Source organism: Artemia sp. Qi Xiang Cuo, chromosome 2 (assembly GCF_049724085.1).
Source record: "Artemia sp. Qi Xiang Cuo chromosome 2, ASM4972408v1, whole genome shotgun sequence".
Taxonomy (NCBI): Eukaryota; Metazoa; Arthropoda; class Branchiopoda; order Anostraca; family Artemiidae; genus Artemia; species Artemia sp. Qi Xiang Cuo.
The window spans coordinates 92,877,454-92,904,354 of NC_142795.1; the positions used below are offsets into that span (position 1 = coordinate 92,877,454).

Genomic DNA, 26,901 nt, shown 5'->3' on the forward strand with positions numbered 1-26,901 from the left:
TGACTAAGAATCCTAGCTCTGAAAAGTCCAAAAAGCAAACTACACCTCCCAAATCATAATTTTCTGAAAGGACACACATATGATAGGCTAAGAAATCTAGCTCAGAAAAGTCAAAAATAGCAAATTAACCATCCCAAATCATAGGTTTCAGTCAACACACACCTACGAATGGCTAAGAAATCCAGCTCAGAAAAGTCAAAAAAATAGCAACCCACACACTCCAAATCATTGGTTTCAGACACGACACACCTACGAAAGACTAAGAAATCCGGTTATGAAAAGTCGGAAATAGCAAATTACATATCCCAAATCATAGGTTTCAGACAACACTCACCTATGAACGGCTAAGAAACCTATCTCAGAAAAGTCAAAAATAGCAAACTAGACATCCCAAACTATAGGTTTCAGAAAACAAACACCTAAGAAAGGCTAAGAAAACTAGCTCAGAAAAGTCAAAATTAGCAAATTAACCATCCCAAATCATAGGTTTTCAGTCAACACACACCTACGAATGGCTAAGAAATCCAGCTCAGAAAAGTCAAAAATAGCAAACTACATATCCCAAATCATCGGTTTCAGTCAACACACACCAACGAAAGACTAAGAAACCTAGCTCAGAAAAGTCAAAAATAGCAAACTATTCATCCCAGACTATTGGTTTCAGACTTCATTCACCTACGAAATACTAGAAAACCTTAGCTCAGAAAAGCCTGAAATAGCAAACTATACATCCCAAATCATAATTTTCTGACAACGCATACCTATGAAAGGCTAAGAAATCCAGCTCAGAAAAGTCGAAAATAGCAAACTACACATCCCAAATCATAGGTTTCAGACACCACTCACCTATGAAAGACTAAGAAATCCAACTCAGAAAAGTCAAAAATAACAAACTACATATCCCAAATCATAATTTTCACTCAACACACATCAACGAAAGGCTAAGAAACCTATCTCATAAATGCCTGAAATAGCAAACTACTCATCCCAAACTATAGGTTTCAGACAACATTCACCTAGGAAATACTAGGAAACCTTAGCTCAGAAAGCCTGAAGTAGCAAACTACACATCCCAAATCATAGGTTTCAGACAACACACATCAACGAAAGACGAGTGCTCGGGGAGAGCCTTTGTGGGTCTGTGGGTCCCTTGTGGGTGGGTGGTCCTTTGGGAGCTGGGGGGGCCTTTGGGGACCGGGGGATGGGCTTTGGGGTCCGGAGTGGGCATTTGGGGGTCTGGGTGGGCCTTTGGGGCGCCGGGAGGGCCTTTGGGTGCCTGGGGGACATTTGGGGACCGGTGGAGGGCCTTTGGGGCACAGGGAGGGCCTTTGGAGGTCTGGGGGGCACTTGAGGACCGATTGGTCCTTTGGGAGCCTGGTGGACCTTTGGGGGGCGGGGGAGGGCCTTTGGGGGTCCGGGGGGCCAGTTGGGAGCTTGGGGACATTTGGGGACCGGTGGAGGGCCTTTGGGACCCTGCTGGTCTTTTGGGAACTCGATGGGCCTTTGGGGGGCCCGGGGATGGCCGTTGAGGGTCTGGGTGGGCCTTTGGGGGCCGGGGGAGGGCCTTTGAGGCACAGGGAGGGCCTTTGGGCACAGGGAGGGCCTGTGGGGGCCTGGGGGACCTTTGGGGACCGGTGGAGGGCCTTTGGGACCCCTTTGGTCCTTTGGAGCTCGATGGGCCTTTGGGGGGGCCCGGGGATGGCCATTGGGGGTCTGGGTGGGCCTTTGGGGCACAGGGAGGGCCTTTGGGGGCCTGGGGGGCCTTTGGGGCAAGGTAGGGCCTTTGGGACCCCGTTGGGCCTTGGGGTGCCGGGGGGACCTTTGAGGACCAGGGGAGGGCCTTTGGGGAAGTTGGGGACCGGTGGAGGGCCTTTGGGACCCCGTTGGTCCTTTGGGAGCTCGATGGGCCGTTGGGGGGCCCGGGGATGGCCTTTGGGGGTCTGGGTGGGCCTTTGGGGGCGCCGGTGGCCCTTTAGGAGCTTGGGGGCCTTTGGGGCACAGGGAGGGCCTTTGGGTGCCGGGGGTACTTTTGGGGACCGGTGGAGGGCCTTTGGGAGCTTGGGGGGCCTTGGAGGACCGGGGGCGTCCTTCTGGGTTGGGGTAGGAGGATTGGAACCCTTTGGGGTTGGGTTAGAGGACCTCACAACACTGTTCAAATGAAACTTGTGTATTATAACGACCACACTCAAAACCTCTTCCAAAATCTCTTCAAAATCTTCTTTTAAAATGTCTCTATCTGTTTCGCCGAAATAGTTCCATAACCTGTCTAAAACGGTTTCGCCCAAATAATCACTAAACGTAAATTCAGCGTGTTCCTTTGTTATTGGCATCTCTGTGCTAACGCATTTCAAATTAATATGAAACCTTCTCGTGCGCTAAAACAATTCATCGCTAAGATGTTTCTTGCCTAATTGTTTCCATGGCCTTTGGTTATTAATATCCTTTGGAGTTCGACCATAAGAGTTGTTCCCGAGGCAAAGACATTAATGACTTGGATCTATTCCTGGAGAAATGTTTCTAGGCGGAAATTTTTAAAGTCTGACAGATGATGTCATTGATTGATTGATCTGTCAAGAAAGGGAAAATTAATTTGTTGTTTCTAAGGGGAATTATTGATTCATGATAGGTGAATTGAGGTCGACAGCACAGGTGTTCCAAATTCCGGGAAACTCATAACATTGCCTAGAGCAATAACAACAAATACTATTTCTGGACACCATGACATCCAAGGAAAATTCGTTTGAAAATAAAAAATGTACGTACATTGCAAATTGAAGTTGCCAAGGCTTCAAGTTCATCAAATTTATCCATTGTTGTTTACACAGCGTCAAAATACTTTCTGATAATTGAATCACATTGCGTGTCCGTTATATACGAAATCTCAAGGGTGAATTGTTATGTAACGGGGAAATCATATGTAACCAGCTCTCTGATTGGTTGAGAAGGGGGATGTATCCGACTCGCTGATTGGCTGAGAAGGAAACACGTGATCTAACTGTTTCCGGGAAAGTCATAACATTTGGGCGAGAGCAACAACAACAAATACTATTTCTGGACACCATGAAATTCACCTCGAGCATGTACATGACCAAAACAACAACAAATACTATTTCTGGATCATAACATTCGCTGAGAGCGTGCACTTACAACAACAACAAATACTATTTCTGGACACCATGACATTCGCCTCGAGCATGTACATGACCAAAACAACAACAAATACTATTTCTGGACACCATGACATTCGCTGAGAGCATGTACATGACCAAAACAACAACAAATACTATTTCTGGACACCATGACATTCACGATCGATTACGCAATCAAGTTCTCGGAAATTCACTTCCCCCTCGAGTCCCAGATCAATAACATTGTTCCCGTTAGAATTCAATGCGCATGTGCAACCTTCGCCCTGGAGCTATTACATATAGAAACATCAAATAAATCGATCTTGGAAAAAGAGGTCATTGACCCCATTAACCACGTGTTCTCCCTAGGGAGGCTCTGCCCTTATTTGGGGTGCAAAAAAAGTTGTAGGTGGCAGCAGGGGTGAGCAATGGGAGTAGCACCTCCTCCTCTACTTTTAATTATTTCCTACTCCCCCTTACCTCTTTCAACATTTATCTAAAGTCTCATGAAGAGTAAGCAGTTTGTCCATCAAAATGTACTTTTTTAGGAATCTAGCCTACCGCCAACCAAACAATGACTCACCCCCCTCATTATAGCTGATACGCAATTACAGATCACCAAACGCAGCCTATTTTCATTTAAAATAAAGCGAATCAACTTGGTTGGATCCAGTACTGCCATAGTGTGGCATTACTTCTTTTGCAACTGAGAAGCCTAAAATATAGTTATTGATACTTTTAAATAAATAAAAACAAATAAAAGTTTAAAATTTAGAAACCTTATTTTCCACAGAGGGAGGGGGAAGTATTTTCTGCGAGGGTATTTTCCAAGGAGGGGGTTACTTTCCGTGGGGGGGACATTTTCCGGGGGTTAAACACCCACCATTCACGATATTCATTTATGATATTTTACTGTGTTCATTGCCGTATATTTGGTTTTAAAATACACTTATTTATCTATCTAATATGCAGAATAGTTTACCAGACACATTTTGCATGCAGACCCGCTATGCTTTACTCCCCCCTCCCTAATGTGCAAATCTATAGTCCAAATTTATTTCTAAAGTAACGAAGAAACTAAGAAAAAACCGGTGTGTTCTCGAAACTTGAGTGAGCGGCGCATAATACACAAGTACCAAAATTCCTTCCCCTACGGAAATTAAAAAATAAAACTCAAATGAAATATGCAAATTTGGAAAGCCTTATTTTCCACGGAGGGGGGTATGTTCCGGGGCTATTTTCCGGGGGTATTTTCCGCGGGGATATTTTCCGGGGGGGGGGTATTTTCGGCGTGGGGGGGGTATTTACCGAGGGGGATCTTCTGTTTTTTTTTATTGTTTAAGAAAATAGAGTTGTGGGAAAGTCAAACTTTAGTGTAAAGAGCGAGGCGTTGAGGAGGGGACAGCCCCTTTTATATACGGAATAATTTCTGTTCGTTTTAAGTTTTAATGTCGCTCCTTACTTTCAGTTAAAAAAACTTGTTTTTTTTTATTTAATTTTTGAACATTTTTGAATTAATGCAAGTTTTGATTTTGGCTCACCGTACATGAATAATCAACACCAAATTTGTATATTAATTTTACTTTTATTTGGTTAAATGGCTTTCTCGAACATTGTTTGATTTTATTTACGAACGTTTTTATTAGTAATAAATATACGTAACTTACGAATTAACTTACGTAACGAACTTCTATATTCATATTTTTTAATACGTATATTAGGTGGTTCGCCCCCTAGTCAATACCTCGCTCTCTATGCTAAAGTTTGAATTTTGTTCCAATTCTTTAAAAATTAATCCCAAAGGCCGTTAATTAAAATAAATAGCTCATATGAAAGTACTAAAAAATCTTTGGCTTAAAGTGCGAGTTATTGACTAGGGGGCGAACCCAATTATATACGTAATATTTTCTGTTCGTTTTAGATTTTGATGTTGCTCAATACTTTCAGTTGAAAAACCTATTTTTTTTTTAAATCTAATCTCTGATCTTTTTTTAAGTAATGCTGGGAAACTCGGTGCCTCCTTCATAGCAATGTCCCTTCCCACCTGAAAACTTCCTTCATGTAAATATCCTCCCACATAACCCTTACCCATTCCCCCCACTACCAGAACAATCCCCCTGAAAACGTCTGTATACTTCCCAATAACCAATGCTATGTGTTAACATTGGGTAAAGTTCATAACTTTCAGCCCTCCCCCCAGGGTTTTGGGGGATTACGTCATCCTAAAAGATATAGTTATCATATTTTTGACCATGCTGAACAAAATGGCTATCTCAAAATTTTGATCGGGTGACTTAGGGAAAAAAATAAGCATGGGAACTTTTATTTTCCTTTCCAATGAGCCTTCCCACGATGTTCTAGGACAACTGGGTCGATACGGTCACCCCTGGGGAAAAAAAAAAAACAAACAAAAAACAAATAAACACGCATCCGTGATCTTTCTTCCGGCAAAAAATACAAAATTCCACATTTTTGTATATATGAGCTTGAAACCTCTACAGTAGGGTTCTCTGATACGCTGAATCTGATGGTGTGATTTTCCTTAAGGTTCTATAACTTTTAGGGGGTCTTTCTTCCTTTTTTCGAAAATCAGCCACATTTTCTCAGGCGCGTAACTTTTGATGGGTAGAACTAAACTTGATGAAACTTATACAATTGAAATCAGCATTAAAATCTGATTCTTTTGAAGTATCTTTTGTTATCAAAATCCCTATTTTTAGAGTTTCGGCTACTATTGAGCCGGGTCGCTCCTTACTTACATTCGTTACCACGAACTGTAAGATTAAAAAAAACAAGTTTTTTTTTTAACTGAAAGCAAGGAGCGACATTAAAACTTAAAACGAATAGACATTATTCCATATATGAAAGGGGCTGTCCCCTCCTCAACGCCTCGCTCTTGGGTATGTAGCCCCTTTTTCGATCCTCCCCCTTTTTCGAAAATAAGGCAGATTTTACAGGCTCGTTACTTTTGGTAGATAAGACTAAACTTGATGAAACTTATATATTTGAAATCAGCATTAAAATTTGATTCTTTGGATGTATCTATTGTTATCAAAATCCCGTTTTTTAGAGTTTCGGTTACTATTAATCCGGGTCGCTCCTTACTTACAGCTCGTTACCACGAACTGTTTGATTAAAAAAAAACAAGTTTTTTTTAACTGAAAGTAAGGAGCGACATTAAAACTTAAAAAGAACAGACATTATTCCGTATATGAAAGGGGCTGTCCCCTCCTCAACGCCTCGCTCTTTACGCTAAAGTTTATTATTGTTTTAAAAAATAGAGTAGTGAGAAAGAGTCAAACTTTAGCGTAAAAAGCGAGTCGTTGAGGAGGGGGCAACCTCTTTCTTATACGGAAACGGAAAATTCCATTCATTTTAAGTTTTAATGTCCTCCTTACTTTCAGTTAAAAAAAACTTGTTTTTTAAAATTTAATTTCTGAACGTCTTTGAATTAACGCAGGTTTTGAATTTGGCTCACCGTGCATGAATAATTAAAATAAAATTGGTATATTAATTTTATTCTTTTTGGCTAAATGGCTTTCTCAAAATTTCCTCCCCAATTTGCATATATACGTAAACAGCGACGAAGACCACACTGCCTTTCCATCATAAACAACAAGCAGAACAATAGGATTTTTTTTTAATAAGAGAGTGGAATGCAACTTTAAATGAATATTTCGACCCTACATCCAAGGGCCGTCCTAAGCAAAACAAATGAAAAGAAAAAAAATATATTAAAGAACTCAAATTAAAATACAATATTTAAAACTAAAATATTTTCTCTAAACAGTCCTAGCGTCATTTCCACCATTTACAATTCAGGACAAATATACACCCTGAATTGGTATATAGGGGTGGGGTGAAGTGAATTTGCGCCAAAAGCGATTATTATATTTGGAAAGAACACAAGAAAAGACATCGAGTGGTATGTTAACTTTATTCACAGGTTATTAATATGACATGCTAAATATTTACCCATTTTTCATTGTCATTTTCAATTGGCTCCAATATTTCTTAGGGCCTGGATTCGTTTCTGAAAGTGTCATTCACCTAACTCAATGATCTTCCGAGATAGCAAGAAGTGTCTAAACTACAACTTTAGGATACCCATATTTTTCTAATGTAGCCTTTTATGTCATTTTGATAGTATGGGTCCCATCTAAAGCAACTTTTTGGACCCCTGGCTGGTAAGATGAGATTTTTTTTCAGAAAAACGGCTAACCGAGATGGGTCATTTGTGCTTTGGTACACACTAGAGAATGTAGGTCTACAGATAAAACAATAACCAGTTTTTATCTGTCAGTATCCGAAGAAAATTAGCTTAGACTGTAAGGCAAGGCATGGTGAATAGGCCTAAAGTCTTTGCAGAATTTTATCAGTTTGAGAGAAGACTTTGAAAGGTTTGTTTTGATTGTTGCTTCTCCATCGCCTTACTGCATGTTGCATACTCACTTTTCCATTTGAGGGAAAAATGGTTGTGCCCAACAGCTTTTAACTTCCTTCTATAAAATTTGATGTGATCTACGACGTGATCTACCGCGTGGTAGATCTACCACGTGATAAACGAAAGTGAAAACGTGATCTACCACGTTTTTACTTGTTATTTATACTTTGATCTACTTCTTCGTAAGTGGTTGAAAATATCAGAAAGTCACCTGGGGGACGGCCCAGGTAGAGATAGATGAGATCATACCGGCTAGCTGTTCTATCTTTTGCACTTAAATGTCTAAGTAGATATTTTAGGGGCGAAAAATTCCAAATAAATAATCTAACAGCTATAATCATTTTGTAGTTTTTGAAATTTTATTTTTGTTTAAATAAAATAGAGGCCAGTTAATAAATGAAAGTAATTAATAAATTATTAATTAATTAATAAAAATAAGTAAAACATTTAAAATAATTAAATCAACACTGTTTTAGATTAAGACTTCCTTCTATAAAATTTGATGTTGAATCTACCACGTTTTCACTTGTTATTTATACTTTGATCTATTTCTTCGTAAGTGGTTGAAAATATCAGAAAGTCACCTGGGGGACGGCCCAGGTAGAGATAGATGAGATCATACCGGCTAGCTGTTCTATCTTTTGCACTTTAATGATTTAATTTACTGTTTTTTGTTTTGCCGAAACTTTTTCTATCATCAATTCATAAAAGAGTGCAAGAAAGAGTGCACAGAGAAAATAAAGGACGAAAAGAGTGAATATCCAGCCCATGGAGTGAAAGAGTGCAATGAAAATGCATTTCTCCCGAAAAGTGTGTAAATTGGCAACTCTGATGGTAAGGCACTGTTTTCCTTTTGTTCGCTTCCGATGGGCGTGATCTTTAATGATCGGCCTACTGGCACAGCCAACAAAAACGACGTGCCAGTGGGCCGACGGCCGACTGGCCGACCTTTGATGGTCGGCCAGTTTATGACAACATAAACGACGTCAGCTAATGCAAAATTCTTCTATACAAAAGTTAAGTAAGAAGAAGCTACCTCTCCGTAAGTGGATAAAATGCCCCATCCTACCGAATGAATTAGAAACCACCATCTACGACATAGTTGTATGTTTATGTTGGCATTAGTTGAACTTCAGGTTTGTGCTTCTTGCATATATCAGTAGCAAGTGCAGCCTTATCTGCCAGGTGCATTGCTTTATGAGATTGGAATTGGGCATGTGGGAATGTTGATAGCTCGTATTTTAGCGTATTGGCCAGATCCGAACCATCTGTTGACGCTACAACACAGAGCAGTTGAAATAATAGTGAAAGGCCTATTTGAATAAATTTATCGTTTGTCACTGGTGAATATTTTCCCGTCAAATTCGCTGCACGATCTTTCCTCTTGAATGAACATGAGAAGATGCATTTACCTGAAATTTTGCACGGTCGATTTCGAACGATTCTGGGTAGGTTATAGCAATTTTTTATGAACTTTTTGGAGTTAATTTGGTTGTGAATACACCACAAATAAGATTCCAATTTTTAATCCCCTCTGACATCGCTTAGGGTGGAAATGGAGTACTAAATCATTGAGTTTTTCGATTCCGGTTGTCATTTTCGGTTTCACCAGATTTGAATCTGTTGGAAACGACCTTATCAATCCAGAAAATATTGCAGAAATTTAAAATCGAAGTCCCCCACCCTTTCTCCTATTTTCCCTCAAAAAAGAATTTTTCTGCTCGAGCGCTTTCAAGCAACTTCGAATATGTTATCAAGCAAGTTTTTCTGAGCATTTCGGCGTTCAATTGTGTTTGAATACTGCGCAAATTAAGATTCTGATTTCTCATCCCCCTCTGACCTCGTTGAGGGTGGAAATAGGGTACTAAATCATAGAATTTTTCTCAATTCTAATGTCTTTTTCGGTCTACCCAGACCTACATTAATAGAAAATGACCTTCCAATCCAGAAAACATTGCAGAAAATAATATTTGAGATTTCCCCCTCTTTTCCATGAAAAAAGGTGTTTTTTTTCTGCCGGATGATTTTGGCCGGTTTGGGATATGTTATTGGGTAACTTTTTCTCAAAATTTTAGCGACAAAAGCCATTCTGTTGCTCAAAAGTTGGCTTTTTTTCGTAGTTTTATTGGACTTTCTGTAAAATTGTGCATCCCAAGAGAAAGAAAGGCGAATAAAGATAATTTTGTATATGAAATGAAGCAAATTCCTCCAAGAAAGTTTTCTCCCCACTGAAACTTACCAAATCAGAAATCCTCCCCCCCCCACAGAAAGTTCTCCTGCGAAAAAATCCCGCATGTTTTACAATAACAAATAATACTCGTAAACAATGCACAAATCGCAAAACTTACAGCCCGTTCCCTAGTAAATGTGGGGGGGGGGTAATGTCATCCCAAGAGGCATATTTACTGGTCCTAGCTTTTCAATTGTGCTAAAAAAAATGGCTATCTCGATACTTCAATAGAATATCTTTGGGGGGGGGTAGGGTCGTAGGAAGGTGGTAGTTGCCCTCCAATCTGAATGGTCACTTAACTCAAACTTTTCCTTTAGGATTCTTGGTTCGATACGATCATCCCTGGAAAAAAAAAAACAACACACATCCGTGATCTTTCTTTGGAAAAAATAAATAATCCCAAAAATTTTGTAGATAAGAGCTTAAAAAATCTAGAGTACGATTCTCTGATCGTTTTGTATTTAGGGAGGGTGAAGATTTATTTTATATAGAAGAAACTGCCCCCCCCTTTTCATCTTCAATATCCTCCCGGTGGTCAGGAATAGAGATTTCTGGTCCTTTTTTTAAGGCAAAAGTGATTGGAGACCAACTAACCCCTATCCTAGACCCGTTTTTTATATCTAGTCTTTTTGTTATCCCTCTGGACATATAATCGGCATTTTGAGGTACCTATTTTATACTTTTTCCCTGGCTGCTCAATTTCTGTGTGGGGGAATTATCCGAAGAAAATTATTCGGGAATTATTTGACTTTTCCGGAGAGAATTTTCCGCATGGGGCATCTTCCGGGGAAATTTTTGGCGGGGAAGGGTATTTTACACGAGTGATAATTTTCTGGTGGAACTCTGGCCCCCTTATTAGAAGTTCAAAGTTCTTTGCAGCATCACTGCAGAAAAAATGGCAATAATAATACCACAAATGTCAATCTTCTAAAATCACTGTCCTTTACTTTTCTAAAATCATCATATATTACATATATATAATGATATATATGTATTATATATTACATTATATATTACATTATATATTACATATATATAATATATTACATATATTACATATAGAACAGTATTTAATAAATTGTTGAATTTTGACGTGCAAAAGTAGGGTGTATCGCGTTGATTGGAAAAAGAGCATTAAATAGCGTTAAAAAACAACCCATGGTAGACTAAGCAGTGTTAAACATACCATTTATCTACTAGAAAATATCTTAAAATAAAGTGTATCAATATTTTAGGATCCATCAAGAGCACGGCCAGCTTTTTCCTTATGAAATTGATCCCAAATACAGGGATCAGTTTTTCTGTTAAAGGCTTAGTTTGGCAAATAGAGGCAAATCTAGCGAAAGATGCAATATAAAGAGAAATATGAAAGTATGGTTCAAATCATTTTTATTATTTACTTACTACTTCAGGTTTATTTCATTTTCGTTGTCTCCAATTTTGTCCTTAGCTGGTCCCGAATCACTGTTTCGATTATCCACAGTTAGATTAATGGGTTGAAGGTTTGTCGTCGACGGATGGGTATCTCTTTGTGATAGAATCTGAGTTTGCATTGCCATTAGCTGCAATCTTTCAATAGCAGAACTCTGTGGAATATGTGTCGAGAGTGTATCAGCTGGGAATTGATCAATCATTTTCTGGGCGGCGACATAATTCTGTAAATACCTCATATGCCAAGTGGTGTCTTGTGTTAATTGAAGTCGCGTTGTCTTACGCCACTTGGCACGTCGATTTTGAAACCAGACTTGGACTCTTGCCTCAGTAAGACCAGTCCTCATCGCTACTTCTTCGCGTAAAAATACATCTGGGTAGCGGGTTTTCGCAAATAAATTCTCAAGAGCTTGAAGTTGTTGAGCTGTGAATGTTGTGCGATTCCGCCTCTGCTGCCTCCGACGACCAAGCATATAATCTTCAAGAAGTTCAGAAGATAGCCGAGAAAGCGCTGGAGAAGGCCCACTTACAGGAAATGGCGAAACCATTATGCCTTATTAACGACCTTTTCTATCTTGTCTTTATGTCAATTTACAGTTCAAATTTTTCGATCAGCAATTTTTGGGAACCATATAAACGAATTTTAATATTGTTGTATTAATGATATAGTCTCACATATAATCTCAGCGAATCTCAAGTCGCCTAGGACAGTATTGCATTTACTAATTGTAGAATCGAAAAAAGTCAGTATATATTTCATCTTTTGACAACTTTTAGCGCATGTACAAAAGCTAAACAATACTCTATTCTAATATGAACTTCATCATGAATAGGCATCTATTGTATAGCGTTTATATTCATGTTGTTTGAGATACCAATTAGAAAATGAAACGAAGCTCTATTGTCACTGACGGCCCAAAAGTTTCTGAACTCAGTGAACAAAAGGGGTTTGTGGTTCAAATCCACTTCGAGAAATTAAAATGACCCGCTTAAAAAGAGCCAGTGAAGCGGAATAGGATCGCAATATTTTATTATAACAGAAAAGCCCACGAAGAAATGAAAAGATGCTTTGTTTATGGTCAACATGGAAATGTTGAAATGAAATAGGAAAAATTAATAAACATTGTGATTGGATTGCGATTTTCACATTAATAAGTATGATTTTGAAGAGAAAAAAGGAAGTTGTAGCTAAGTTTTGTACATCAGTGAATTGTAATAATTGGCATTAATCCAACTATGTATTGGCATAAAACCTACTATTGAAACAACAGGCATAAAAAACAAGACAAACAGTAGCGCACAATCTTGTCAGGGCCGAAGAAATTTTCTTAATCCTCATCCTCAAAACAAGAATTCGAGGTGCCCGTACCCCCCTCCCCCCAAAAATCTAAATTTTTCAACTTGGTCCTCCAACCGAGGTGAAACAAGGTAGCCTATATTTACCACACTATTGAAAATATTCATCATTTTTAAATACAAAAATTAAATAAAAAAAAGTATTTTTTAACTGAAAGTAAGAAGCGACATTAAAACTCAAAACGAACAGAAATTATTCTGTATATGAAAGGGGCTGTCCCTTCCTCAACTCCTCGCTCTTTACGGTAAAGTTTTTTATTATTTAAAAAATAGAGTTGTGAGAAAGAGCCAAACTTTAGCATAAAGAGCGAGACATTGAGGAGCGAACAGCCCCTTTCAAATACGGATTAATTTCTGTTCTTTTTAAGTTTTAATGTCGCTCCTTACTTTCAGTTAAAAAAAACTTGCTTTTATCATTTAATTTTTGAACGTTTTTGAATTAATGCAGGTTTTGACTTTGGCTCACCGTAGATCAACAATTAAAACAAAATTTGCATATTAATTTTAATTTTATTTGGTTAAATGGCTTTCTCGAAAGTTGTTTAATTTTATTTACGAACGTTTTTATTAGTAATAAACATACGTAACTTACGAATTAACATACGTAAGGAACTTCTATATTCATATATTTTTAATACGTATATTAGGGGGTTCGCCCCCTAGTCTATACCTCGCTCTTTACGCTAAAGTTCAAATTTTGTTCCAGTTCTTTAAAATTGACCCCTTAATCCCAAAGGCCGTTAATTAAAATAAGTAGCTCATATGAAAGTACTAAAAAAATCTTTGACTTAAAGCGCGAGGTATTGACTAGGGGGCGAACCAAATCATATACGTAATAATTTCTGTTCGGTTTAAGTTTTGATGTTGCTCCTTACTTTTAGTTCAAAACTTCTTTTAAATTTAATTTCTGATTGTTTCTTAAATAATGCTGGGAAATCCGGTGCCCACTTTATAGCAATGTCCCTTCCCCCATGATAACTTCCTCCGTGGAAAGATTCTCCCACATAGACCCCAACCCCCCCCCCCACTACCAGAAAAAATCTCCCCTGAAAACGTCTGTATACTTCCTATTAACCAATACTAGGCTATTTGTAAACAATTGGTAAGGTTCATAACTTTCAGCCCTGCCCCCGGGGACTTTGGGATATTAAGTTATCTTAAAAGACATAGTTATTATACTTTCGACCATGCTGAACAAAATTGCTATCTCAAAATTTTTATCGGGCGACTTTGGCAAAAAAAGAGCGTGGCTAGTTGCCCTCCATTTTTTGGTCACTTAAAAAAGCCACTAGAACTTTTAATTTCCATTTGAATGAGCCCTCCGACGATATTATAGGACCAATGGGTCGATACGATCAACCCTGGGAAAAAAAAAATACAAATAAACACGCATCCGTGATCTTTCTTCTGGCAAAGAATGCAAAATTCCACATTTTTTCCGATAGGAGCTTGAAACCTCTACAGTAGGGTTCTCTGATACGCTGAATCTGATGGTGTGATTTTCTTTAAGTTCTATAATTTTTAGGGGGTGTTTCCGCCTTTTTCGGAAATCAGGCAAATTTTCTCATTTTTTTCGAAAATTTTCGCGCAACTTTTGATGGGTAGGACTAAACTTGATGAAACTTATATGTTTGAAATCACCATTAAGATCTGATTCCTTTGATGTATCTATTGGTATCAAAATTCCGTTTTTAAAGTTTCGGTTACTATTGAGCTGGAACGCTCTTTACTTACAGTTCGTTACCATGAACTATTTGACAACATGCTGACTGTATGCAATCTTCAGGCTCGTATGCAATCTGACAGTATGCAATCTTCAGAAGAAGAAAAAAAAAATAATACATCAATAAATAAAATAAAATAGCCGAGAAAAACGAGGATAATGCCAGCCAGTAAAACAATATGAAGCGAAAATAAGCAGAAATTTCGACAAGGACCTCCCCCAAGTCGTCCTCAGTACTAAGAAAAAATAAAAACCAACAAAAAAATTGTTAAGTGTTGATAAAAAATAAAGATTTTTCTTTAATATAGAAAAGTCAGCAAATGCAATCTTGTTGATAAAAAACAGAATTTGCACCCAAGTCTAGAGGAAAAAGAAGTGCCATGATTTGCCTTATGAAAAAAAACAGTGTATACAGTTATCCAGTCTTCGGTAGTAGTGGATGCCACATTAAAAAAAAAAAAAAAAAAAAAAAAAAATAAAAAAAAAAAAAAAAGGTGAAAAATCAGCAAAAATAAGCTGAATAATATTTCTCCAAACTGCTTAAGACTATGTAGGTTTCTTTTGAAGCGACAGTTGGCGTTGAAAATTACCATGTTAATCTTTAATTTTTTATGGAAGAAAAGCGTTCTCAAATTTATGTAACTATTTTCGCTTATTTACATACACATTTAAACTTTGCAGCACTGACAAAGTGTGATACTGCCCTGAAAAATTTATAGTTTAAAACTTTGTCCAATTTTTCCACACATTTAAATGTGTACTTTATTGTTCCAATTGATATTTTCAGTATCTTAGCTTACATATGTCAGAATTTGAACAGCGACATGGCACACATGGCTTCTGAGCCCCCTTACAGAAGATCTCGAGGTTATTTGATTTGCAATGTAATTTCCTGTATTCTCTATGTAATTCACCAGCCTCGAGAACCTTTGCTTTGTTTTTGTCCCCATTCAATTGTTATATCCCCACAAAAAAAAAACATTGGCACGTGCCTGATCTTAAAAAAAAGATATATTTTTTTGATCTCTGATGTTACTGTGCGTTGGAGAAGAGCTAAGAAAAAAAACAACAAAAAAACACATAATTAAAAAAAGTTAGTTAGGCTACAATCTTGAGCTAAAGCAGCAATGATATTGCCAAATATTATACCACTAACTTACCCACTCGAAAAGCAAAGCAAATAAGAACAAAAAATAAGCTAGTGGGGGCCAGAAAAAAGACACGGAAACATTAAGCGTAATTTATGGATATTGTGTGGTCCTTAGAATTAAACTTGCATATGTTCCAGGAATTAAAGACTTGTATTCGTGATTTGAGCTTAATTTTTGAAATATATACAACCATCACCAGCTAAATAATAATATTTTTCTTGAAAACGGCTTCTTATCCCTTTTTTTTAAATTGGCCCTTGGATTTTCTGGCCTGAAAAAAAAACTGTCTAGATAGGTCACGAGTTTGAGAAATTCGTTTAGTACCTTAATTTTGGAAAACAAATTCATGTGAGTGACATCAAATTTATGTGCACTTTAAGAGCATAAATTACTTCATTTTCCCCCTTAGTGGTCACATCAGTTTTTAGTATTTATTAAATAAAAAAACAAGTTTTTTAAACTGAAAGTAAGGAACGACGTTAAAACTTAAAACGAACAACAATTATTCCGTATATGAAAGGGGCTGTCCCCTCTTCAACGCCTTGCTCTTTATGCTAACGTTTGTTATTTTTTAAAAAATAGAGTTGTGAGAAAGAGTCTAACTTTAGCGTAAAAAGCAAGGCGTTGAGGAGGGGACAGCCCCTTTCATATACGGACTAATTTCTGTTCGTTTTAAGTTTTAATGTTGCTCCTTACTTTCAGTTTAAAAAAGTTGTTTTTTATTTAATTTCTGATCGTTTTTTAGTTAATGCAGCTTTTATTTTGGTTCACCGTCATTGAATAAGTAAACAAAGTTTTGTTCCAATTCTCTAAAAATGACCCCTTAATCACAAAGGCCGTTAATTAGAATAAATAGCTCTTTTGAAAGTACTAAAAAATCTTTGGCTTAAAGAGCGAGGCATTGACTAAAAGGTGAACCCAATCATACAGATAATATTCTCTGTTCGTTTTAAATTTTGATGTTGCTCCTTACCTTCAGTTGAAAAACTTGTTTTTGACAATTTAATTTTTTTTTTAAAATAATGATGGGAAATCTAGCGCCCCATTCATAGAAATTTCCTTGCCCCCATGAAAACTTCCTTCATGAAAAGATCCTCCCATATAACCCCCGACCCACCCCAACCCCCCCACTGCCAGAAAAAATTCCCCCTGAAAACGTCTGTATACTTCCCAACAACCAATACTATATGTTAAAATTGGGTAAAGTTCAAAACTTTCAGCCCTTCCCCTGGGGGCTTCGAGGGATTGAGTCATCCTAAAAGACATAGTTATAATATTTTCGACCATGCCGAATAAAATGGCTATCTCAAAATTTTGATCGGGTGATTTTAGGGAAAAAATGAGCGTGGGAGGAGGCCTAGTTGCCCTCCATTTTTTTAGTCACTTATAAAAGGGCACTAGAAATTTTAATTTCTGTTTTAATAAGCCCTCCCACGATATTCTAGGACCACTGGGTTGATATGATCGCCCCTGGGGAAAAAAAACAACAAAAAAACAAATAAACTAGGGCAGAACAAAAGTTAAGTCATAGAAATAAGGGATGATGTACAACCTGTCAGACAAAAGTTTTGATATAATATGATTTGCTGTTTTTTTTGTCTGTGGTATTGGTTATTGATACTTTTTTTTATAGGGGTTTTGCATAAAACCTGTACAAAAAAAGTTTGGAGAGCCTTACAAGCCAGAAAAAGAGAAAAAAGTTTAAAATTTGGGCGAAATTCTAATCTTGTAATCGGGAACGATTGGGAAGGAAAAACCTGCCGGGTTTTTGCAGTCATGACCTTGAGACTTTTGTAAACCTTTAGTGGTCTACGGAAAATCCTATTGAATCCAAAACAATATCTGTGGATTTCTACAGAAAACTTCCGATGGCTGACAGAGCATAAAAATGAGTGGAAACACTATTTAATATATAGTTTACAAATCCTACTTACCCAACAGCTTCTGCTATTGGTCGCGTTGCACTACTCCCTCTAAATACATGACAGGCAAACCGTTGTCGTGTTGGATGTTTTGTAATGAAACCAAAATACCTATGATCAGTTGGATGAAATCCACAAAATGAAACATTTCTAAGTGCATAAAAGTAATCAAGGCATGAAACTTGATTTGGCTGAAAAAAAAATTAAAGAAAAAGTAGGAAATTCATGAAATTAAAAAAGAAATTAAAATGAAAGTACTGCACAACATCTAATATTATAAAGTAGCTCATTAAACATTTTTCATAGACAAAACATGTTCAGGATATTCCTCGAAGAGAATGTCATACTATACAGGTCATACCTAGAAGGTTTTTGGTCTATAGTGCTTGAGAGGGCGTTATAGGAATGAGCCACTGTTCACTTTTTTGCCAGTACAGTTGGCGTGGGGAAACCTTGATATAAATAAGCTAAATAATTGATATAAATGATATCAATACATCTTTCAAGATTCTTTGTATTCACATACAGAGCTTAAACTGTCTTTGTTCATTTCATTTGCACTTAGCATTAAACTTAAGTTGTTCGAAATATCAAAACTGTTCTCTTCTAGGCTGCTTTCAAACTCTATAGTTAGACCGCCAAAAACAGGATACAATACTGTATTTTAGAAACTCTTGCGCTGTCTCATATGGAACTACTGTACCACCACCTAATTTTGCTGGAACTGTACATTTTTGGGTTAATTAGGACCCTAAAACTACAAATGTTGGATAATTCTGGGCTGTGATTGAATAGTTTTAGAAAATAACTCTTCTTATTAAAAGGACCATTCTTTATCCTGAAAATCTGAACAAGTCTTGGCAGCGCTGCGGTGAAAACCATGCATTAATTAAAATTTGCCAGGGATGCCAATTAGAAGGCAAAAATTGATACCAAGAATTTGGAAATCACCTTCCCCTTTGTATCTTTATTTGAAAAACGAAATCAAGGAAATTTACAAAAAAGTTTTTTCTTTTGTAAATCAGGGATTGGGTGGGTATACGTTTCCGGAGGGAAGGAGGTACCCTGAATATAGTTTTTTATGTCTATAATTCCCTTCACAAACCAAAGTTCAGTCTCCTAGTTTTGCGTGGTATACCAATAGAGAATGAGTATGGATCTCTAAATCTTTCAAACGCTTTTTGCGCTGACTGAAATTAGAGACCCATGAGAACAAATATTGGAGAGTGGCTTCTCTTCATGTTATTCACATTTTCTGGATACTAAATATTTAGTAACGCCTAATGGGTAACTTTATAATCCTAACCTTATTTTTCAAATGCTATTAAACTGAAAAATATGATCAGTATTTTCCGTTGGGGAAATTTTCCAGAGAAAATTGTCGGGGGATAATTTCCTATGGGGTGGGGCAGTTTTCATGGAGGTATTTTCTCGGGAAGAATTTTCTGTCTGGGGGGGACGCACCAGACCCCGAATGCAACAGGTTTCTATGGATGGCGAAGAAATAAAATAATAAGACTGTTTCACCCAAAACAATTTTTTTTCCTTCCAATGCTTGATGCAACACTTCACGTTGCCATAGCAACATAACTTTTTTGATTTTCATAGTCATAGTTTGATTTTTGGATCCTTAAATGTCCTGTTTTTCGAGATCGCAGCAATGCACTTCCGCTAAGCACGAGTTTGAAGAATGCAAATCTTATTTCAAAGAAGCCAGAAACTACTGAATTCTGGACTCCCCCCCCAAGTTATTAACCAGATATTGATGCTTTTCAAAGTAAATATTATACTTTTACTTTACACAAATTAATATAGGTTTCATGTTTATATATTATATTAAATATCTCAGATAGTCTTTTTTACAAAGCTTCAATTAATAGATGGATAAGTCCTGGAGCTAAGATTCGGGCGAAATTTGTTAATATGTGGCTCCAAAACGTCAGCCTTTGAAAAGTTGAGTTTGGCAACCGTGCATGAAACAGGAAACAGTAAGTTGTATATCTGTATTCAATTCCTATTTAAATGAGGCACACCCTTGCATACCTGTCGAACATTAAAGATAGCAAAAAAGAAAAAAAAAACTGGAGAAGGCCAAAAACAGGTCACTTTGTAGTTAAATAGTGAAGATATCAAACATTTTTTAAGTCGAAAAAATCTTGCGCACCACGCAAGAGAATATTGTATTTAATAAAACTAAGAAGAAAAGGGAAACACTCACGGGGGGTTTATTCTTATCAACCATTCTAAGGCCTTGATCTGATATCTCCAGTATACAAGCTTGAGGAAATGGAGATGGATGCATTTCTCGTATCCGTCGAACTGCAGAACATAAAACTTGTTGACCCTAGATGAACAAAATAAATTTTGAAAGTTATCCTACCTAGTATATCTTTCCTTTACAGGTGAAAATTTTCACTGTCATATAGACATTTATTAGATACCTGTTTTTTTCAGATTTTTCGGGGGAGTGAGGAGAAGGAGCTATCTGAATATTTTCAGTCCAACCTGTGAAGAGAGCTTTCTCTTCCTTTCTCTTCCTCGGAACGAATTCGTAACGCTTATTCTAAATATATTGCTTCAAGTGAAGAGAGGATAGGGTGTAAACTTGATGAATTCCTCCACATTGAGGCTGAGGAGAAGCCTTAAAAGACACTTATTGAGGGCTTCAAGAGAATCCCCCTTCTCTTCACACAAACATGGGTTGACTAATCTACTCACATCGTCCTTAAAACTGCATATCAATTAAAAAATGGATTATACATAAGTTAATGAAGCTTAAAATTGCATAAGTACATTCTAAGTGGCAATAGAATTATTGTCTTTGATCCGAGAGGGGCTGAAGGACTTGATTTATGTTGAATTACGGAAACAGACAAGGGATTTAAAAGGAATGCTGCATGGGAAAATGCATAGTTAAGAACATGTTTAAATCTACATTTGCCACTTTCGTAAAGTCAACCATCACTGAATACTCTTATTCGGATCAACGACACATTGATCCATTTATATCCGTTGATTATATCCCTTCTGCACGATGTACTTGCCCTTTAAGTTTCAGCGTCATCAGTTACAACATAAGTATACCAGCCTTTCTACTGAAATTTGTGGGCTGGGGTTAGGGTCGGTCGGAAGGGCAATATGCCTTCTTTATACCTCAAATTGTACGCAATGAAATTCCTGCAGGATTTCGCTTCCAACAAGATACACGAGATCATATACACTAAAAATCATTACAAGTTTTCGGTCAAAACAAGCTGGGACATGGCTTCCTTTCCTGGTAAAAGGCTAGAGATTGAAGGGGTAGAAGTATTGCATGGATTTTGGGACCGATTTTGTTTTCCAATCATAAAGACTAAAATCTTTGCAGGATTCCAGTTCAACTAAGATGCAAAGCGCCAACTTTCAGCTAAAAAGATGGTGTTGGGAGGGAAAGTGGGATAGTAGAGGGCCTCTGGCCCTTCTACTCTCCAATCCTCTCCTGATTTCATTTCTAATAAAGTGTAATATGCGTACCATTGTGCTGAGAAGTTAGCGGCATGAGGGACAGAGGACATAAAAGCGCCACTTTCTAGCTCTAGTTTATTTAGACTGAATTGTTAGAATTACACTTCTTAAAATTATTATTAGACTTATCATTATTATTATAGACTTATTATAGACTTATTATAGACTTATTATTAGACTTATTATAGACTTATTATTATTAAACTTAATAGACTTATTATTAGAATTAGACTGAATTATTTAGACTGAAAATCCTTGCACGATTTTGCTTCAAACAAGGTTCAACATCCTAATTCATTTGAAAGATAATTATCGCAGAGATTAAACTAAGAGGATCTGATGATTAAGATAAGATGTCATTGGTATATTGTGTGTCTCCAATAATTTTGGTATAAATATCCCAGGGTGAATTTGGTTCAAATAAGGTGCCAGATGTCTAACTTCTTGTTCTAAAAGTGGCAGGAGGCAAAGGGTTTGTTTTTTAGGGACTATTGGGCTACTTTAATTTTCCATTTACAGACAATGAAAATCCTTCAATGATTTTGTTTCTAACAAGGCCCAATATTTCTATCTTTCTGCTAAAAGAAAGAAGTGGCAGGGGAGAGGGGAGTTTGGAGGGGCCACCACTAACCATAGCTTCTTAAGTTGTACAAATTGAAAATACTTACTTGAGTATTGCTCAAACAGTTGATACATTACAATATATCTACTTTTTGCATAAGAGCTGGTATAAGAGGTCGGGGAAGGAGGGTGGGGTAGAAGGAGCCAAAGAACAACCTTGCTCCTCCAAGAACACAGGATTCTGATTATTTTCATTCTATTTCAAGCAGGATGCAGCATGTCTACCTTTCTTTTCAAGAATTAAATTGGGAAATGGAGTGATGAGGGAACCAAGGGTTCATTTAGGGCCTTCAGCTTGTTTTTCCACTGAATCATGACTTTATTCGCTTTTGAGTAGTCACTATCTTCTTTTCCGATTTGAGCTGTAAAATGGTGCTTCTCATGTAAAAACATTCTTATTATTGCTAAAATCATGCATTTTAGCCTTTCAGGGATTAAAAAAAGTTGTTTGCTATTACTTGAATTTTATTTCCCATGCCGTGGACCGACTTTCTAATATCACTGCTAAGAAAGAAGCAAATAATAAACTCCAGTTTCATTAGCAATGAGAGAGCCATTACAATTTAGGAAGGATATGTCATGCTATTCCTCAGTCGTAGTCCTAAACTTAAAAAATGTTATCACAAACTCGACTAAAATTGTAAACAGAAATGCCCTGTAATACTGAATGGGATCACTGCCATACTCATGGCATAGTGCCGTTTTGTTAAGGGTCTCTAGTTTTTTCTAATATTATTCTAGGGAAATAATTCTGTGATGCAGCAGGGATTCAACGCATATCCGGAATTAATCATCGATCCGACCAGAGGTCCTCACTTCCCAAACAAACTGAAGGAGTTAGGCCTTTTTCACTTTTTGACTATATACTGAAATCGATGACATAAAAAAAACAAGATCAAATGAAGTGTTGCTGCTCCCCCAACACTATTATGCATGAATGTAAACAGCTTAAAAAAACCACGTTGCGCTCAATTGAGTCCTTTTAAACGTGAGTTAATTTAAACGACTATAATGATAATATTGAAAGTTATTAAGATGTTAGTTTTGGTTGTTGTTTTTGTTTCCGTTTTCTTTACACGTTTTGTTTTTTAGCTTAATTCATTTTTTCTCCGTTAATAAAGGTTTTCCGACGTGAAATCGAGACATTCGGATTTCTTTATTATTGAAAGTTTGTTGCTTTTTGTTTTCTCCACTACTTTGTTTAAAAAAAATATTATACCCATTTTCTCTAGATTTTCATGTGTTAAATTCACCAAAGGTCTTACCATGGTAATAAATCGTTGGTCTTACCTTGTGCTGCATAGTTTCTACTGAACCAAGATAATGAAGAAGGTATCTTTCTTTTCGGACTACAGGTGTATTTGGATCGAATTCTGAATATTCAGCGTCAACAACATAGGCACTAGGAAATATCCCTTTCCGTCGTGTTCGAAGATTTACGCCTAAATGAAAGTATATGTAAAGGGAAAAATAAAAATTGCAACTTAAAGAAGGATAATTAGCTAAGGATAATTAGATAGAAACGGGTTAGAATTGTCTTTGTCAAAATCGTCCAAGGCTAAACGGAAAGCAGGTCGCCCACTGCTGGGGTGGGAGAATGTCGTAAAGAAAGATTTAAGGGAAATGAGAATTTCCTGGGAGGTCTAAAGAGGGAGGCTTTAAATAGATCAGGATAGAGGAGCTTGCGTAGCTGTGTTGGTCTAAGGTGGCTTGGTGCTGTGGTGAGCTGTTAGTAGTAGTGTTAGTAAGATTCCTTATGAAACGTAATAAAAGTTAAAATTAAACACGAAAAAATCAATTAGAACTGCTAAGAAAATTAAGCTTTTTTATAGGTTTATTTTGGTTTATGATCTTTTTAACAGAAGCATTTCGATCGATGTATGATCAAATCGGCGTCCAGAACGCTATCGCTCGAGAATGTCCGTTTCCGTCGTCTTTGAGGATTTATCTCTAATGGATTGAATATTTAACAGGAGAAATTGAGACATTTCGTTTGTAAGAGAAATGATAATTGTAAAAGATCGTAATAGAATGCTGATGAGAGAAATCAATAAAAGTGGCTTAGAATGTTTTTTGGAAAACAAAATCTAATGTATAATGTAAAATCTAATATAAAATTTCTGGAAAATAAAATAAAATTTAAACAAAATCTTGCATTTTTTCGGAGAAATCTTGTTTTAGACAGCAAGTTTGTATCCGGGATTTCTGTTGTGAGGAGGGTCATTTTTTCTCGGGGCATGTTTTTCACAAAAAAACTTTAAAAATCCATCAAAAACTCGTTTACATGCATTTTATAAATGTTTCTACGAGTCGGGTGATTTTTTTGGGGGGGGGGGGGGGGTAAACGGCCTTGTAGACAGGGTATGCTGACAGTGCAAGGTAGACCTAACAAAGGGCAGACCACTGCGAAAAAAATTGTTTTAGTTATTTATCACATCCGAAACTGGGACAATTTTTTTCTGATTCGATTAAGCTTATAACACACCTAGGCTGGACCAAGAGATATATCTTAGGTCCAGTGAATGAGGAAAAACAATTGCTTGCGTCAATTCATGACGCAACAAAGTCTAAACAAGAATTTTCCAAATAGCTTGAAACTTCCTGGGTACGAAAACAGACACATGAGACCTAAATAAATATAATATAATAATTAATAATTATTATTTAGTTTTTCCGCGTCACGTGCGTTACCAGATTTACCAATTTTTGTTGCTAGTGGCACCCCTCACCTCTCTGTGCGTGTTTTCTCTTTTTAATGGATAGTTTCAATAGTTTCTATATCCTAAACATTGAAAGTAGATTGAAGAGCCATCCTAAGAAACAATAATACAATTAGTTTGTTTATCCGAATTTGTATTTGACCCCCAAAGAATGAATGTTTTTGCATGATTTTGTTAAAACGGGCTGAAATAGAAGAGGCGAAAATATTTTGAAAAATGGTTTTATCGATTTTTGACACTCTTAGTAAGTCTAATATGTCTCTGTTTCTCTCTAATTGGCTTGCGACTTACGCGGAAAACTTGACCTAAGGGAACGAAAGTTGGAAAATTAAGCTGCATGAATTCACGGCTTCGTGAAAAAGCCATAATTGTTTCTCTAATCGGTTTAAAACTTTCAGGATATGTTGATCTAATTAAAGAGACTAATGATAATTTTAGTATCTCAATGAAATCTCAATGAAGACAAGCAATTTTCGAGGCAAAAGTGGTATGATTGATTCGTGATGTCGTTTTTAGGCAAGCAACGGAGTTCTTTATGTAAATGACCTAGACTGTTCATAATTGCCATGCAGTAGCTTCTATTCGTAAGAATATGAAGGGGGATAAATATTTTTAAATTCTAGTGGGGGAATTCTGTCCTTTTTCGATTTTGTTTTAATGAAAATGCCCTTAAAAGGTATATTTCAATGAAAATACCAAAAAGGGTAATTTGTGGAATCCGGTTCATCTCTAAAAAGGATCCAATTCATCTCACAGACTTTGGTAAAAACCTAATTCACCTATTGCAGACTCTAGTATACCACTTGTAACCTGGTAGTAGTGTCTGTGTTTGACTGAATCTTGATAAATTCTCACTTCATATGTCTCTAACTATAAAAAGAATCCGCTCCATCTCTCTCAGACTTTAGCAAAAACCTAATTCACCTATTTCAGACTATAGTGTACCACTTGTGAGCTGGTAGTAGTGTCTGTGTCTGACTGAATCTTGATAAATTCCCACTTAATATGTCTCTAACTCTAAAAAGAATCCAATTCATCTCTTTCAGACTTTGGTAAAAGCCTCATTTACTTATTTCTGACTCTAGTATACCACTTGTGAGCTGGTAGTAGTGTATGTGTCTGACTGAATATTGATAATTTCCCACTTCATATATCTCTAACTCTAAAAAGAATCCGATTCAGCTCTCTCAGAATTTGGTAAAAATCTAATTCACCTATTTAAGACTCTAATATACCACTTGTAAGCGGTAGTAGTGTCTGCGTCTGAACGAATCTTGATAAGATCCCATTTCATATTTTTCTAACTCTAAAAGAATCCGATTCATCTCTCTCACACTTTTGTAAATACCTAATTCACCTGTTTCAGACTCTAATATACCACTTATGAGCTGGTAATAGTGTCTGTGTCTGACTAAATGTTGATAAATTACCACTTCATATGTCTCTAACTGTATAAAGAATCCTATTCATCTCTCTCAGACTTTGCTAAAAACCTACTTCACCTATTTCAGTCTCTAGTATATCACTTTTGAGCGGGCAATAGAGGTTAGGTTACATTAATATAACTACTTTTAAGTTAGGTTTATCTATGCTAGTTTAGCGTGGCCGGCCATGCTAACCTAACCTGGACGAACCTAACTTAAATGTAGTAAACGTAATATAACCTAACCTCACGCTCATGTATCCTATGTGTGTCAGAATTTACCTACTAGCTGAGTTTGTTCTATGCAGAAGTGCTTTTTTTAAAATTTATTTTCTGATACTCAGTTAACAATTAAAAGACTCAGAATATACCAAGTAGCTGAGTTTGTTGTAGTCAAAAGTGCTTTTAGAGATTTTTTGGTACTCCGTCAGTAACGAAAACACTCGGGATTGATTCAACTACCTGAGTTTTTTATTGTCAAAAATGCTTTTATTAAATTTTGATAATCAGTTAGCAGCTAAGACACTCAGAATTTACCTACTAGCTGAGTTTGCTGTACAAAAATGTACTTTTTATTAACAATTGTTACTCAGTCACCAATTACGAGACTCGGAATTTACAAAGTAGCTGAGTTTGTAGTAGTTAAAAGTGCTTCCATTAATTTTCTTGATATTCAGCCGGCAAGTGAAAGTACTTTTATTAAATTTTTGATGCTCAGTTAGCAGTAGAAGTGACCCTAAAGCTCCCACGAGTACACCAAATATGGGCATAGAGTCATTAGAGAGAACACGTGGTTAATGGGGTCAATGACCTAAATGTCAACAACAACAACATCGACCTTGACATTCGCTGAGAGCGTGCACTTACAACAACAACAACATCGACCTTGGAACACCTGTGCTGTCGACCTCAATTCACCTATCGTGAATCAATAATTCCCCTTAGAAACAACAAATTAATTTCCCCTTTCTTGACAGATCAATCAACTAATGATATCATCTGTCAGACTTTAAAAATTTTCGCATAGAAACGATTCTCCAGGAATAGATCCAAGTCATTAATGTCTTTGCCTCGGAAACAACTCTTTTGGTCGAACTCCAAAGGATATTAATAGCCAAAGGCCATGGAAACAATTCTCCAAGAAACATCTTAGCGATGAATTGTTTTAGCGCGGGAATCAGGTTTCTTATTAATTTGAAATGCATTAGCCCAGGGATGCCAAAAACAAAAGGAACACGCTGAATTACG

The 26,901-nt window shown here is 36.9% G+C and overlaps 2 protein-coding genes across 2 annotated transcripts in view; both read right to left on the reverse strand.

Annotated features, from left to right (window-relative positions):
* LOC148955816 (JNK-interacting protein 1-like) overlaps positions 1–25,910 on the reverse strand; it is a 47,066-nt gene extending 21,156 nt beyond the window's left edge. The window contains exons 1-4 of the mRNA XM_089107916.1: positions 25,865–25,910; positions 22,801–22,952; positions 19,604–19,729; positions 17,398–17,576 (exon numbers count right to left, since the gene is read on the reverse strand). Coding sequence (XP_088964042.1) covers positions 17,398–17,576; positions 19,604–19,729; positions 22,801–22,952; positions 25,865–25,910 — 503 coding nt within the window. The remainder of the gene's footprint in view (positions 1–17,397; positions 17,577–19,603; positions 19,730–22,800; positions 22,953–25,864) is intronic.
* LOC148955817 (homeobox protein aristaless-like 4) lies at positions 11,206–11,870 on the reverse strand. The gene has a single exon (XM_089105094.1). The coding sequence runs from the start codon at positions 11,779–11,781 to the stop codon at positions 11,206–11,208; it is 576 nt and encodes a 191-aa protein (XP_088961220.1). The 5' UTR covers positions 11,782–11,870.
* Positions 25,911–26,901: the final 991 nt, after the last annotated feature.